The sequence below is a fragment of the Trichomycterus rosablanca genome, chromosome 20 (assembly GCF_030014385.1).
Source record: "Trichomycterus rosablanca isolate fTriRos1 chromosome 20, fTriRos1.hap1, whole genome shotgun sequence".
NCBI classification, from domain to species: domain Eukaryota; kingdom Metazoa; phylum Chordata; class Actinopteri; order Siluriformes; family Trichomycteridae; genus Trichomycterus; species Trichomycterus rosablanca.
The window spans coordinates 10,911,000-10,927,682 of record NC_086007.1 but is presented as its reverse complement, the minus strand read 5'-3'; the positions used below and the strand labels follow the sequence as shown (position 1 = coordinate 10,927,682).

At 37.7% G+C, this 16,683-nt stretch overlaps 1 protein-coding gene across 1 annotated transcript; it reads right to left on the bottom strand.

Moving 5' to 3' along the window:
- Positions 1-7,447: 7,447 nt before the first annotated feature.
- polr1g (RNA polymerase I subunit G) lies at positions 7,448-11,643 on the bottom strand. The gene is made up of 3 exons (XM_063016786.1): positions 11,502-11,643; positions 9,717-9,849; positions 7,448-8,655 (listed from the first exon to the last, which is right to left on the bottom strand). The coding sequence occupies exons 1-3, from the start codon at positions 11,584-11,586 to the stop codon at positions 7,962-7,964; spliced, it is 912 nt and encodes a 303-aa protein (XP_062872856.1). The 5' UTR covers positions 11,587-11,643; the 3' UTR covers positions 7,448-7,961.
- Positions 11,644-16,683: the final 5,040 nt, after the last annotated feature.

Sequence of the window (16,683 nt, the reverse complement as noted above, 5' to 3'; positions counted from 1 at the left end):
ACCATGACATTTTGTTGTAAATATGAATTATTTATAATCCTGAATAATTCAAAACTGTCTATGCCTTTATGTTATTCACTACATTGCCCATGTGGGTATCACTTCTTTTTGGTGGGTCTTATATTTTAGCCACACTTACTGCCAACAGGTTTGAATATCAAGAATTCTATATACAAACATTGTCAGTACAACTGGTTGAACTGAAAAGTTCAGTGACTATCAATTTCATTTACAGCTAAATTTGATTAATATAAAGTACCTGATGCAAATCGCTTTTACACCTCTTAGACTCCTAATGATGTAACAGCTCTGGACACAGTGTGCACTGTGTATTTAGACATCGACCCAAATGTTTATGACCTAAATAACGCTTCTTCATACAAGTACATAAGTGCATGAGGGGGTTTATAAGATATACTTCAAGAGCATAATAAGAACCATGAAAAATCATATGCACCCTCTTGATTTTCTCTATAATTGCAGACTTGTCACACTAAATATAGTTCAATATACAAATGTAATACTATGTAAAGAGTACATGACTGTTGGTATTTAGTTTTTAATGTGAAGTGTTAACTTCATGATATATGTAATTGGACATCGTCCAGAAATGTCCCTTTCAATTTATTCGTCCACAAAACATAATCCCAAAAGGCTTCTGGGCCATAAAGGCAAATGTAGGTTTCAATGAATAAATATTTTACTAAATGTGCTTATTATACGCAAAACTTTAATTAGGACTGTTCAGGTGGCTCGGCGGTAAAACACTCTAGCACACCAGAGCTGACATTTTGAACTTGTCGGTTCGAAACTCTGGCTGGGCTTGGCGGCTACATTAACAACGATTGGCTGTTGTTCATACAGGGTGGGAGCCGGATAGAGACCTCATAACTGATGCAATTACGACCTCTGCTGGCTGGTTGATGGCGCCTGCACAGAGTCGAGGAATAATGCGTTAATCAGGGTGTGGCTCTTAGTACACAAAGCTGATCCGCTTATGAACTCGCCTCGTGCATGTGAAAAGATGCAGTTGGCTACTGCATACGTGTCGGAGGGGGGTACATTTGTCAAGTTGCAAGATGAAGAAAGTTATTTTCCAACCCCAAATCGGAAAAAGTTGGGACAGTCTGCAAGAAGCAAAAAAAAAAGAAAAAAAATGATGGTGATGTCAGTCATGACGTGGGGAAGTTTTTCTGCTGCGGGAACTGCCGATTTTGATCATGTGAATGACATCACAGAAAAAAACAAGGCATTTTTTGTTCTCCCTTCTGTGATGACACTGAAACTTGGTGATGATTGGACTTTCCAACAATTCAACCAAAGCCTGGTTAAGGAATCAGTCCTGGAATCTCTTGGAGTGGCCTTCTCAATCTCCGGATTTAAATCCCATAGAAAATTGCTGGTAGGATTAAAGGAAAGCAGTTGCAGCATGAAAGCCATCAAACCTCAATGAGCTGGAAGCTTTTGCAGGAGAAGAATGGGCAAAGATTCCACAGGAGAGGTGTAAGAAGCTTGTTAGCACTCAGCAAACAGCATGGTTTAAATAATAGTGCACACAGACATTTGTCAGGAGGTTTAGATTTTTTTTTTATTTAAACTTTCATCAAAATTGCTTGAATGTATCAATTAATATTTTTCTTTGCCTACCTGGACCTGTTCATTTTTATTTAGTTCTACATACATTACCATAATACTATTTAGGGCAAGGGGGAGGTTTAATAGTTCTTACTGCAACTGAATTTAAGCTCTTAAAATTATTCATGACAAATTTAAGGTACTTTAGATATTTGACAGTAATGATATAGTCTATTAAAAAATTAAACCTTGAAAATACAAAACTAGCACATTGTTTCTTAAGCATTAGTGCAGGATGATGAATGAGAGACGTGAGACATGAGAGCCCCTGTGCAGCTTCAACCTCCAACACTCACAGAAAGGTACGCAAGGCAACAATGGGGCAAAAATGGCATTGCAGTTGTCATGGAAACTAGCTGAAAAGGGGCGGTTTACATAACATATGTTGGAATTGACTTGTCTGTAAGCGCATAGCAACAGTATCATCTCTCACACACACACACCTTTCGAAAATAAGTAAATATATATATATATATATTTGGGAAATATAAATACATGGGAATTACATAAGAACAAAGCAGACCTGTCCAGAACTGTGAACACTATGTTCTTCATCAGCTCATACTTACTGATGCATTTTAAACAAGGAGACGGAGAGCACCACATTAAGCTATGCAATTAAAATGCTAATGCATCACACAAAAAGTACTTCTATAGCCCAGTAATTCTCCAATGTTTCCATTTCAAAGCAAAACTCATCTAATCTCATATCTTATTAGGTTTAGGCAGCTAATTATAACACAATAAACACTAATAAAGTGGAAAAAGGGGTAAAAAGTCATTAAAATGCTTATCTGTAAGTTGCTCTTTTATGATGCACTAAGGGAACGCTCACATGGCTGAATACAATTCCACTGCCATGCGCTCCATGGTCCTTGACAATTCTGCGTTGCCATGGTAACACCCCATCCACCTCCCCACCCCCTTAATACCGCAATGAGAGGAATGAAAGACCGAGTTTACAGCATATGAAGGATTGCGGCAGTGAAAGAGAGGATGGGGGGAGAACATACAAGTGATGTACGCAGCATTAATGAGATATTTATCACCCCTCCTTCCCGAATGTTATCATTCCCATCAAATGAGGCGCACAGGACCCAGAGTTTCTTCTGCAGTCCAGGCACGTCTCTCCCAAACTTCAGACCGTATTCAATTATTCATCTGCTTTGCCAGACAGCAAGCAATGTTCCAGTATCTCGGAGTGCTGATGGTACAGAAGCACCCCATTCCTCAAGCACCCCCCTCTATAAAAAAGGAAAAAAAGGATGAAATCTCATTATTGATTGAGTCTAGCACTATAGTAGCATTTCCCTTGGTGTCTGGTTCTCACCTTGTAAAGCATGACTGATGACAAGTTTGTTTGTGTTTGATAGAAAATATATCCAATAATTAAGAAACATGACTAATTTATATAAAAGTATAAGGCAGATTTGCAATTAGGCACATATAAAGCTGCATAACGTGGTATAATGTTATAAGCTGGTGTAGAGGACACAAAAATTTTGCCATATGTAATGTAATTACAGATTACAGGAATAACAGTTTACAAAAGGCAGAGATAATTCTGGAACCAAGATGTTATTGGAGACATTCCTACCACCAAGTGCAATTTGTTACCAAAATAATATTTTCCTTTATTGCATTAGCAGATGTATAAATTCACTATCATCAATGGACACAAAATCTACACTAAAATTTTTGAGTGCTGTGCTGTATGTCAGTAGAAGCTGAAAGCAAATGTATCAGCAGGCGTTTGAGACTCTCGGTGCTCATTAGAAAACATGACCATACCCCTGTGCAGAACTCAGAAAACCTGTAGTGTTTTACAGTAGTGAAGGAAGCTGTCTGTACGGGTCACATCACCACCTAGCTGTGCACTCTGAACACTGCACAGATGCAGCACTAACTGGAATAATCCTAAAATGTCCATTAGTAGCAGCAGTTTTAACATACAACCAGTGATCCAAAAGAACGACCATATCCATGTTTTCAGAATGTGATGGTCCAAGACCATTGAGGATGAACTGTGCAATGAATTGGGTTATTTCAGTTCCAGTGTTTGCACAGGTCTACATAACGAGTTTTCTAGACGTAGGGTGCATTTAACAGACGCTCTTATCCAGAGAGACTTACAGAAGAGCTTCCATAGTAAACATTACCTTACTCTAGTTTAAGTAACAACAGCTTAAGAACACGTCAGCTTAAGTGCTTAGTAAAGAGGTGAGTTTTTAATCGTCTTCTGAAGACAGCAAGAGATGTTCGGACAGACAGAGGAAGTTTGTTCCACCACTTGGGTGCTAGAACAGAGAAGAGCCTTGATGCTTGTCTTCCTCAAGTCCTGGGTGGAGGATCAAGTCGAGCGAGACTAGTGGCTCGGAGGTTGCGTGGTACAGAGCGGGGTTTGATTAGACCTCGAAAGTAGCTTGGAGCTGGTCCATTTTTGGCTTTGTAGGCGAGCATCAGTGTTTTAAACTGAATGTGTGAAGCTACAGGAAGCCAGTGAAGGGAACGCAGCAGTGGGGGTGATGTGGCAGTGATTAGGTTGGTTAAAAACCAGGCGAGCAGCTGCATTTTGGATGAGTTGAAGGGGTTTAATAGTGGACACAGGAGCACCTGCCAGGTGGGAGCTGCAGTAGTCCAGCCGTGAGATTACAAGTGACTGCACAAAAATCTGAGTGTTTTCACACATAATCCAAATACTCAAATCCACAAACAAGATTTATTCTGTGTTTGTCTGAGGAAAGGCATCAGTGCAGATTTGTTTCCACAGACTAACTCATTCCAAACCAGATGGATTGATAATAGATAAAAGGAATATAAGAAATATTTGTTCTTATTAACAGCATTTTTCCTTTTTTTTTTTATCACCAATTGCTTGTAGACTATCCTGGCAACACTAGGTTTAAGCAGAAATAAACCTGGATGTTAGACCAGTACTGGGCATTACAAACAACTCATTTAACTAATGATTCAATGATTCATACCTAATGGCAGTTTGGAGGGATTTTTGTTTTTTGTTTTTTCAGGAAGTGAAAGGGATTCTTTATGAAAATTAGCAAAATGACAAACTTTTCCACCCAATTTTTATCCCCCAGTCTAGTCATGTCCAATTACCCTAATTGCGTCCTCTATACTGATTCAACCCTTCATCCCTGACTGAGGACGCCTCTCAAATGACATGCTGCGCCACCTGAGCGGCTGCAAAATGACGAACTTTACGAAGACAATAACAATAATACGTTTTGAGTGTGTAATTGTATATCTTTACTTTAATACTTTAAATTCTTCCTCTAGCAATATTTCAAAAAGATCAACCAGATTGCTTTTACAACTCTAGCAAGCCTCTAATCCAGAAACAGTACACCATTTTTATTTGGACCAGATATTCATTTCTGAAGACAGCATCCAGGTTTTAAGACAGCTTTGAGACACTCCAGTGGTCCAGTTGCCCAGTTTAAGTCTTGCCAGTGCCCCAGCAGTCTGGTTCTTCACTCAATAGGTAGAATTGATGCTGCAAGTAGTTCCTACTGTCTAGTTAAAGCTAAGAGCATTACAGGAACATTAGCATGGTTCTCTACATTTACTAAACATGTCACGTAACCGGCAGAGGACACAGAGAGCACAGAAAAATTGAGGGTTGACACATTGGATCTGTTGTGGAACAGTTTGCCATATTTTCCAATTTATTGACTACTATATTGACTACTACCAACAGTCAGGTAAGCTGTACACTGTTACAGGATTTTAAGAGATGACCCTATTCCAAATAAGCACAAATCTCGACATTTAAACAAATATACTTTGAGCATACAATGTACACCTCCCATTCCCAGCACAAAAAATAATGCTGTATCGATATTTGTTTGTGAATTTCCCCACTGATATTTGTTTGTGAATTTCCCCACTGTGGGACTAATAAAGGATTATCTTATCTTATATTTTATTAGCAAGAATATGCAAGTTTAATTAACCCAAACCAGATCTTAACAGGGGCTTGCAAAGAGTGAACTTGAATATTGATGTCAGTACATGATTATTATTGGCTATCAGCGTCCTATCAATTAAGCATCCTGTATTAATCTGATGAAGCAGTACATTCTTGTGATGTTGGTTGATATAACATGGATCATCCATACATTTAGCACTGAACCCAGGATTTACTGCAGAATCACACTACTACAGAAAACCGGAGGCACAAGCCAAGTGTAGAACATGCAGTGCTACAGCATTATCACTAGATGGCGACAAAACTGTCTTATTGTATATGAGGTCAGCAAACGTTTGTTTATTAGGATTTTAACGTCATGTTTTACACTTTGGTTACATTCATGACAGGAACGGTAGTTACTCGTTACACAAGGTTCATCAGTTCACAAGGTTATATCGAACACAGTCCTGGACAATTTAGTGTCTCCAATTCACCTCATGTGCATGTCTTTGGACTGTGGGAGGAAACCAGAGCACCCGGAGGAAACCCACGCGGACACAACATGTGGGGGTGTCCAACATGCAAACACCACACAGAAAGGACCCGGATCGCCCCACCTGGGGATCGAACCCAGGACCTTCTAGCTGTGAGGCAACAGTGCTACCCACTTAGCCACTCTGGTGGTTTAAATGACCAAGTCAAAATAATTGTCACATTTGGTATATTTTGACCATAGCATACTGTACAAGTGTAGCCAATAAGATTCACAATTTTGGACAATGTGATTTGGTGGTGATATTTAGGTGAAGAGTTTACATAAACTTGTAGGGGGTGTTTCCACAACTGTTCTTATTCTGTGACTGAATGATTAAACTTTGCATTTGAGTTTTCTAAAAAAATATGTCAAATTTGTTTGGTCAACAATATACTGTATTTTCAGCAAATGAAGATTATTCATTTGGTGGTGTAGAAAGTTTAAGAAATTCCTAGTTAGGACTAATAATGTACTTTATCTTGAGAATTCTTTGGGTGTGTTCGAAAACCTAGGGAGCTGCCTTGCTGTCTTACTGCCTACATAGGCAGCTGCCTCAGTAGAGAGGATTCTAATAATTCATTGACTTATAAGTCAGGTTATTCGAACGCGCTACTTAGACAGCGATTCCATCGGGTTTCGCATTTAGCATCTTGTCATTCAAACCAGTGGGATGGGGTGGCACAGCATGTGCTAGCATGTCAACTAACTCTTGTCTCCCTAGCTCCCTTCGTGTACCGAAAACGGTTACATTTGCTGACAAGCCCGAACTTGCAAATAAAAACACTCGTGCAAGTTTATACAAGTTAAAAATCAATAATAATTTATTTACATTTGAAAATAACTCTGTTCGTTTCTCCGTCCCGTCAGCCATGTTTTTATTATTTTTCTGCGAGAGAAGAGCTGCCGCAGTGAATGCTGGGATTGCCTTGATCACTAAGGACGCTTCCGATGCTCACTCGTTCTTGAGGCAAAATAACATTGAAATGTTAAGATGCCTTAGTATTGAGGATATTAAGGCATCTAGGATTTCCAACAGCCTCATTCTCGTGAGCGCGCACAGGATGACGTAAAATGCTGTTTATGTAGAAAGCTCCCTAGCTTTTTTTTTTGTGGCCTTTTCCAAGCTTGGGAAGAAAGCACATGGGTGAAACTGCCAACAGTCAGGCAAGCTTTACACTGTTACAGGATTTTAAGAGATGACCCTATTCCAAGTAAGCACAAAGCTCGACATTTAAACAAATATACTTTGAGCATACAATGTACACCTCCCATTCCCAGCACAAAAAACAATGCATCAATATTTGTAAACGTGGATTTAGTCATTATTCAAAACAAAAAGCCAGAATCCATTTTTTAAACATTAAAATTCATATTTTTATTGTTACAGCAACTTTCATTCATTTAGATGAATCAGGTCCCATACAGGTGTATGTATACTTTAGACCATATGCAATTGCTATATTTAAATATACAAAACCTCTCTCTTTCTGTCTATATTTATCATGTGTTCGTGTCTTTATATACATGAGACTTTGCTTTGTGCACAGGTGCACAGTCTTGCTGGAAAAGAAAAAAAGGAAATGGGCTTTCCTTAAACTGTTACTGCAATGTTGGAAGAATATAATTTCAATAATGCTTATTAGCTTACATTATAATAAGCTTCAAGGCTTAAATATTCTTCCTGACAACTGAATCAGACCAGAATTTTGGATTTTGATGTTGGTGTCAATTTCAAAATAATAAAACAGGATTGATCATTAAGATTGTACATTTACATTTTCTACAACAGTAAACACTGGATTAGTGCATCCTTAATCCATCCCTAAACATGAACACAGTTTAACATACACATTTAATATCAGTCTACTCATATTGCTTTTTCTTTGACTTCTTTTTCTTTTTCACAGAGCCATCATTGTCACCATAGGAAGTGTCCATTTGTTCCTCTTTGGTTATTAAACTGGTGTCTACTTCCACCTTGTCCTGTATGTCCTCCTTCTCTTTCTTTACCTTCTTTTTTTTCTTTCTTTCAGCTTTTCCCTCCTCCACTGTCTTTGGGACTTCTAACTCACCAAACTCATAAGCTATGTTCTCTTGTTTGATATAGGGGACTTCAATCCTTTCCTCCTCACTGTGCTTATCCTTTTTCTTCTTTTTCTTCTTCAGTCTATGACCTTCAGGCTCCTCTGACTCCAGCTTCGCTTTCTTTGGAGAAAGGTGACAGGTCGAGGTGGTGCTCTGAATTAAATGAGGGGCTGTTGAGCTCCCAAAGGGCTGGAAGCGCTGCTTGAGCCCCGCTGGGATGCTGGGGGCAGGGGCTGCTGGGACGGGCATGGGATTCTGATTGCCGCTGCAGTCTCCGTAACTCTCACTGATGCTGAGGACTCCAGCAAAGCTTGAAGCAGACAGAGATGCATCCTGATTCTTACCAACAGAGGTTAGAAGATGAAGGTCAGCAGGGCCAGAACGACTTGCCAGAACACTGTAGATCTTGGAAGAGGCACCAGTAGATTGGATCATTTCCAGGCCTGATAAGGACACTTTCATATCTGCCAAGCTAATAAAAAAACAGCACAAATTCAGGAAATACATCAGATTAACATCAGCTCTACATTCAATTCATTATATTTAACAAACAATTGCAATTTTCATGTCTAAGAAATACAAAATAAATACATTACAGTCCAAACTGAAACACATACTACATGGGAACCTTTAGTCTAACTACTTCATTACAAATCAGGTATTTTAATTATCGTAATATGACTGAAGGTGTGGGTAGGGAAAAGCAAACATGGTCTAAAAAAGCTAAAAAATATATATATAAGTTCTAAACATCTGGATATTCATCAAGCCACACATCACAAACTGTCGACAAATTTAAACTGTTGCTACTCTCCCAGCGAAGGACACACTAAAGCACAAAGTGCAATGCCTATTAGAAAAAGATCCTTGGGAATCTTGTGCATGTTTCTGATCATGACCACGACAAACAAGAAATGTGTTTATGGAAGGACACCACAGATTCCAAACAAGATGCACCACAATGCAGAGAGCAATGTTCTAAAAACTTTGTTTACAGCAAGAAGATATCCGCGCACCAGTAACAAATCTTCATCACAGATGTGAAGCATAGTGAAGGGAACGTTACGGTTTGGGGGAAAAATTAATTTTACAAGAGAATGTTAATAATGGTTCATAATTAAAGGCTGAAGCATTTGTTTATTTTTGGTTTATTGCCAATTGGCCACTTCCATGTTGGCATTTAAGTTTACGTCTTAGATATAATGGTTATATTACTGCAGTGATTGTATTGTTTTAAATTAAGGTGATTCAAAACGTCCAATATTTTCTTCAGTGGGGTCTGATTTCCTTGTTGTTGTTGTTTGTATTGCACAATTTCTGATGTACATTTTCTGATGTACAATTTCTGGAGTACAATTTCTCTGTTCTGGTGGGGTTCATCTTTTGGCATGCATAGAGGATGCGTGTGACAGAGGTCCAGAAGCTTAAGTAAAGATGGATAGTGCCACAAGGCAGTAATCCAAAACACGAGTAAATCACAAACAATGGCTTGGGAAAAAAAGAACGAATTTTTATGTTGACTGCTATTCTCACCTGTTGTGGTCAAAGTGGGCTGGAGCTTTGATGAGCCACAGCTCTGTGTTTTCCCTTTTTTTCTCCAGCTCTGCACCTTCACTACATTTGTACTGATACTGCACAAAGTCTGGAGGGCACTCGTATTTCCAAACTGCATTAAAACATGTAAATAAGAGAGTCAGTGGAAGAATTCAACTCAGGGAAGGCAGCTCAAATTTAAATCCAGTAGGAGTGAATGTACAGAATGCTGATTAATGCTAAATGCTTTTTAATAAAACAGCCAACTGTTTGTTTTCTACAGGTATTTAATTTAAACAGACAACAAAGAGATATTGAATAATATAAATGATCAATTTTTCTTGTAAAAAATACATGCAAAATGCTAATTTAATGTCTGTAAAACAGTCCAAAACACTCTGGACAAAGGGCAGTGCACTACTTCATGGAAGGATCAAAAACACTAAAGAGGTAAATAGCTCACAGTTAATGCAACAATTTGCTACTGTATCATGATGATTTACAGTATGATAGTAAATAATATTTACTTTGTCTTGATAAAGTGTAACACTGTTACCGTCTGCAGTTAACATAAGTGGAAACATCTAAATTTGACTGCACTCTTACGTAAAAAACTACATTATGTCGTAGAGGGAAATAAATTTTGCCAGTTTCTGTTAAACCTCAAGCTTAGAGCATCCCAATAAATTACAACTCCAGACCAGAAAAGGTTGAGAAAGTATGTAAAATACAAATAATACAAATAAAAAAAATGCACAGTGTATCTTACATTTACTTTGACTTTTATTGAGATATTTCATTGTTTTGTCTGATCAGTTTCATTTCATTTATTAATAAACATCCATTCCAGCATTTCAGGCCTGCAACACATTTAAAAAAAAAAGGTGGGACAGTAAAGCATTTACCACTTTATGTTGCTATTCCTTTTCACAACACGTAAAAAATGTTTAAGTGTTTCAGGTGTTATTATTTTGTCCTGTTCTTCCGGCAACAGTTAATGTCCTAAGCAACAGTACAGGGTTGTCCACACAAATTCTCCACACTTTCTCTATTCGGGACAGGTCAGGACTGCCGGCAAGCCAGTCCAGTACTTATACCTTCATTCACAGCCATGCTTTGTAATGTCAGCAACATATGATTTTCCCTTGTCTTGTAGAACGTCAAGATGTTGTCTTGAAGACACTGCATAAAATATTAAAGTACTTTTCTGTATTAATGCACAGAAGCTTAAATTACATTTGCAAAGGGCACTGACACAACCCCACACCATGACAAACCCTGTCCTAAATTGTCCCAATCTTTTTTGGAATGTGTAGCAGGCCTAAAATGAAGAAATAAATGTATAAGACATAAAAAGCTAACCACAAATATGGGGTATAAAAACTAATATAAAAACTTGGGTTCACACTGTCTGCAATGAAATACAAGTCAAAGTAAGGATAAGAAACACTGCTTAGTTTATTTGCATTTTCCAACATTTTCTGATTTGGGGTTGTAAATTAAACTAGTGTTTATTACAAACCAAACCCCTGTATGTTATGAAAATGTGGACATCAAATTGGAACAGTAACATGCAGTAGAAAAGATCACAGGACAAAGATTGCTGGTTATGTTGGCACCAACACACCGAATATAAGAGTGCAATTTTTCTATCACACATTAATACAAAGTAAACCTGTTTGTTACAACCAACATAAATATAACACACTGAGATGTTTTGTAACGTTGGTAGCAAAATCATCCACAACTTGCACAGAACTGTGTGTGATGTTCTCAGGGACTCACCTCTGTCAGGCTCTTTCTGTGATTTACCTCGTGTTGCTGAATGACCATCATCTTCTGAATCTGATGATGAGATGTTATGCGACATACTGAAGCAGCAGTATCACTGTGTATAAAATAAAGCTAAATATAATCCTAAACCACACTGATCTGATCCCAAACTAACAACACTGCAGTTTGAAAACACGTGGAGTACACGTCGAACTCTGACCCAGAACTACTTCACGCTCTATCAAGGTTGCCAGATCCACTTCAAAAATCGTTGTACAACTACTTCGAAACCAAATATTACGCAGTAATACAACCGCTATTACATAGCGTGTCACAAATAAAATATGAGAAGCGTTGAATTACAGGCTCTACGATGCACATACAACATACATAGTTAATGCATTATGTTTATTTATACCAACACAGTAGTTTTTTTCTGCATTGTTTCCACGGACGCAGACCAGGAATATGTATTCGCTGAATTTACGAGGACCTGGCAACAATCTTCCATCCTCTAAAACTACGTACGAATATGTGTTCTTGGTCTGCGTCCCTGAAAACATAATGCAGAAAAAACTAGTGTTTGTATAAAAAAATATTATTACTGTGTTGGTTTAAATAATTTATTTATACCAACACAGTAGTTTTTTCCCCTTTCTTACTTTGTGTTGCGAGAAACGCAGACCAAAATATGTATACGTCGGATTTACGAGGACCTGGCAACAATTTTCCATCCTATAAACCTGCGTACGAATATACTGTATATTCTTGGTCTGCGTCCCTTGAAACACAATGCAGAAAAAAGCTACTGTGTTGTTATAAATAAATAAATAATTACTGTGTTGGTATGAATAAATTATTATTACGGTGTTGGTATAACACAACAGTTTTTTCTGCATGTGTTTCCAAAAAAGCGGACCAAAATATGTGTTCGTGTGATTTACAAGGACCTGGCAACAATCTTCTATTCTCTAAAACTGCGTACGTCTTTCTGCGTTATATAAATATTAAACAATTAAACAAACACACAAATTAACATGTTTACGGTGCATATATTTTTATAAGATCGTGCTTTTTCACATTTATCAAACACATATTTCTGATAAATCTGTTTTATAATAAATGTAATAGTGCCACATGGTGGCGCACAAGTGCCGGTTATGTATAACGTGTATCTGCAGAGAATTATCATGCAGAAAATATTGGCCATTTTATTATTATTATTATTTATTAGGATTTGAATCATGTTTTACACACTTTGGTTACATTCATGACAGGACAGGTAGTTACTGCTTACACAAGATTCATCAGGTCAAGTCTTTTATTGACAAACAGTCATGAACAATTCTGTATCTTCAATTCACTTCACTTGCATGTCTTTGGACTGTGGGAGGAAATAGATAAAAGAATTGTAATCTGTAGGTAATACACACGGATTCAAAATAATATGGAAAAACAAAGAAAAAGATAAAGAAACAGGTTTCAAGCAAATGCAATTTTAGATTTGCAATGGAATGTAGACTCAAATATGGACTCAAATTAAAATGTTCATTTCCGCCGCTCAGGTGGTGCAGTGGTAAAAACACACACTGGAACCAGAGCTGGGATCTCAAATACATCGTATCGAATCCCAGCTACATGAACAACGATTGGCCTGTTGTTCAGATATGGGCGGGACTAAGCAGGATAGGGACTCTCCCATGACTGGTGCAATTACAGCCTCTGCTGGCTGATTGATGCCGCCTGCACAGAGATGAGGAAAAAGTGCTCTCAGGGTGTGTCTCTCCATACACAATGCTGAGCTGCACTGCACTCGTCAAAGTGTAGGTGTTAAGATGCATACGGCATGCTGCAACACGTGTCGGAGGGGGAGTGGGTTAGCTTTGTTCTCCTCGATCAGAGCAGGGATCGGCATTGGTGGAGAGGAAGCATGAAGCAATCGGGCAGTTGGACTCGCTAAAAAGGGGGGAAAAAAGGGAGAAAATGCATAAACAATTTTTAAAAAATTGTTAACATTTAAAAAATATTTTAAAAAAAATTTCATTTCCTTTTCATCAACCCCTTTATCGAGGTCAGGGTCACAGCTGGTTCCGTGTCACTGAAAAACACTGGGTGCAAGCTAGGAATGCCTTGGATAGTGCGTCACATACACCTAGGACTGTGGACAGTAACAAGTTTTGCACGTTCTTTCTGTCAGCATGGGTTTCCAGGGTACTAAAACGTTGCAAATGTGAATGACTACTATAAATTGTCCCTAGGTGTGAGTGAATGAGTGTTTGATGCCATTTGACAGCCTGTCCAGGGTTTGTTGCCATCTTGCATACAATATTTGCAGGTGGTGCCAGTATTGCCTTAACACTCACCAGAATGAGGTGGTTAGTAACAGATTAAATTATTAAAGAAGTATAATTTTTCAAATGTACTAACTAAAAAAGTTTCCTTAAAGATGTTTAAGCCACTTAATGTTTTTTTTTTTCTTCAGTTTTCACTGCATGTCTCTAATATATAATATATACATGACAGAAAATGACATACTATTACTACTGTTACAGGGAGTACTTTGAAAAACCGTTGTCTCTTAACGCATTTCACTGCTGAAATTAATACACAAAGAGAAAGCCAAACATTAATTCTATACAGAAACACTGCCAAGTCTTCAGGGCCCAAGCTCATCTCAGCTCACCAGCAAAAGCTGCAAAAATCAACAATTGTCATGGTATAGGGTGCATCAATGTCCACAGCACTGGTGACATGCATATGCATGAAGGTATCACTGATGTAAAGGTGTATTTCAATTTTAGAGAGAAGTGCTGCTATCAAGACGAGCAGTAAAATACCCTTGCCCACTAGTGAAGCCAGACCCACCATGACCCTGACCAAGATAAAGCAGTTGATGTAAATGAAAGTAGGTGTGCAAGCCAAAGCACTGACAAAGAAGACAGGAAGAAGTAATATTTATAAAAAAAATTGTGACTCTGTGCCCCTCCGGTCAAACAGATTATTATGATCTTGAGACTGCACGCACAACACTTTAGTCATGGTTTAGCATGCACTGACACTAATTATGGCTTTAGTTTGTGACTGGTGAAGCATACCAGGACACAAAAAAATCACATTGAGGCAGTGTCTTCTTATTACAGCATTAGCATAAAGACACTGAATAGGACATGACCCATAACCACAAAATATATACATTAATTTGTTTCTTTATGCTTTAGTAACCACGTCATGGTTAGGGTCATGATGGGTCAGAAGCATATGCTGAAAACACTGGGTGTAGGTGTAGGGCAGCAATACATTCTACACACTAATTTACCATTGTCAGGAATTAATTCCATAGCCAGGCATTACACACTTTTCAAACTCAAACTTATAGCTAGGGGCGGTTTAAATTGGCCAATTTATTTATTTCAATATGTTATTTGGAATGTGGGGGAAAGACAAAAAAACATGCCAGCAGTACTGAAACCAGGTCATATGAAACACAAAGCTGTGCAGCACCAAACAATCTGCTGCGCCACACTGAGTAAACAGGAAATGACCTGTATTATTTTTATAATAGGAATACATCAGTAGGAAGTTTATTCTCTAAATTATTTATTTATTTCTCTTTAACAGTATATTACCCACTTAAACAATCAAATGCCTTCATGCCTGACCCTTTTGCCAAAAAACACAGGATAGTCTGCTATCAAGATCAATTGGACAGCATTGCAAATAATAATCCCTTCATCATTATACACTATTATACTGTATGCTAAGCATTATCTCCTAAATCATAAAAATTAAGGTTTAAAGTTAAGTTGATTCCCCTTTGTAAATTTAACAGCCACTGCTCTTACTGGAAGGAACTAAAGTTAGAGACATGACTAAATAGCAATTCACTTTATTCATCTACAAGAACATTAGTGCTGATGGGGTTGATATCAGTACTCTGCACTCCATTAAGTTCTCAGGTTCTTCCACATTATACTTGGCAAACTGTTTCTTTCCAGACCTTGCTTTGTAAGATGCCCTATATGGACAAAATAATTCGACACCCCTCCTAATAATTGAGTTCAGGTGTTTTCACACATAGTTAGCAGGCACATACAATCAATTTTATAAAACAAATTATATTGGTTTCAACCTTGTGGAGACAGTTTAAAGACCTGTTCCAACATGATAGTTCCCTTGTGCACAAAGTTAAGTATGTAAGGGCATGCATGGTTTAATAACACAAAACAGGTGGGACCTATTTTATATTATTGCAAATTTTTTTTAATGATGTCCAACAAGTTCATGGCCCTGTTTTGCTTGTGTGACCTATTGCTAAGCAGCTGAGCGGTTGCTGCTCCTAGATGTTTCTAATTCACAATAACACCTGCAGTTCACCAAGCAGTGAATTTAAATTAGTGAGCCTTTATTGCATGGCCCATTTTACTGCATATGTAGATATGTGTGCTTAATTGTCCTTTGTGGCTACAAGCATTGCACACATATTTGCTAATTAGAATGGGTATCTGCAAACCTTTGACCTCATTCAGGCAATTGCTGAAGAGTGCAATAAACACACAATACCCTGTTATAACTAGATTATAAAAAATTATTAGTGACAAATTAATTGTTTTGATTTACTTATCTCTTTTACTTATGTCTTCTATTTAAAACATCAAAGCCAAAATGTTAGTCCAGTTTCCAAAAATGTCAATCAAATATCAATAAAATCCCAACAATATGGCAAAAAGTACGTGAACAACAAGCGTATAAAATCAATTTTATTAAATAAATGATATGTTTCACAAATGAAGGTCCATAAAGACATGGTTTGATAAGTTGTGAGGAGGAACCCCAGTGCCCTGTACAGAGCCCTGACCTTGAACTCAATGAACACATTTGGGATTAATTAGAACTCTGACTGCAAGCCAACATCAGTGCTATACCAATGCTACTTTAAATAAATGTGCCTTGCCAGAAAAGTACAGGCTGTGATAGCTTTATATGGTTGCCAACTCAATTTCATACTTATAAAATATATGATGCGTAAATGTAGCTGGCTTTGTTAATAAAACCATAGTCGATGTTGGTGTGATTGTCTTTAATGATTAACCATTGTGGCTATATCTCAGTTTACACTGACATTTGTTTCGTTGATAGAGATAACTCATGAATCATGATACATGTGTATAAAAGACAAGGTAATGATGGTGTTTTA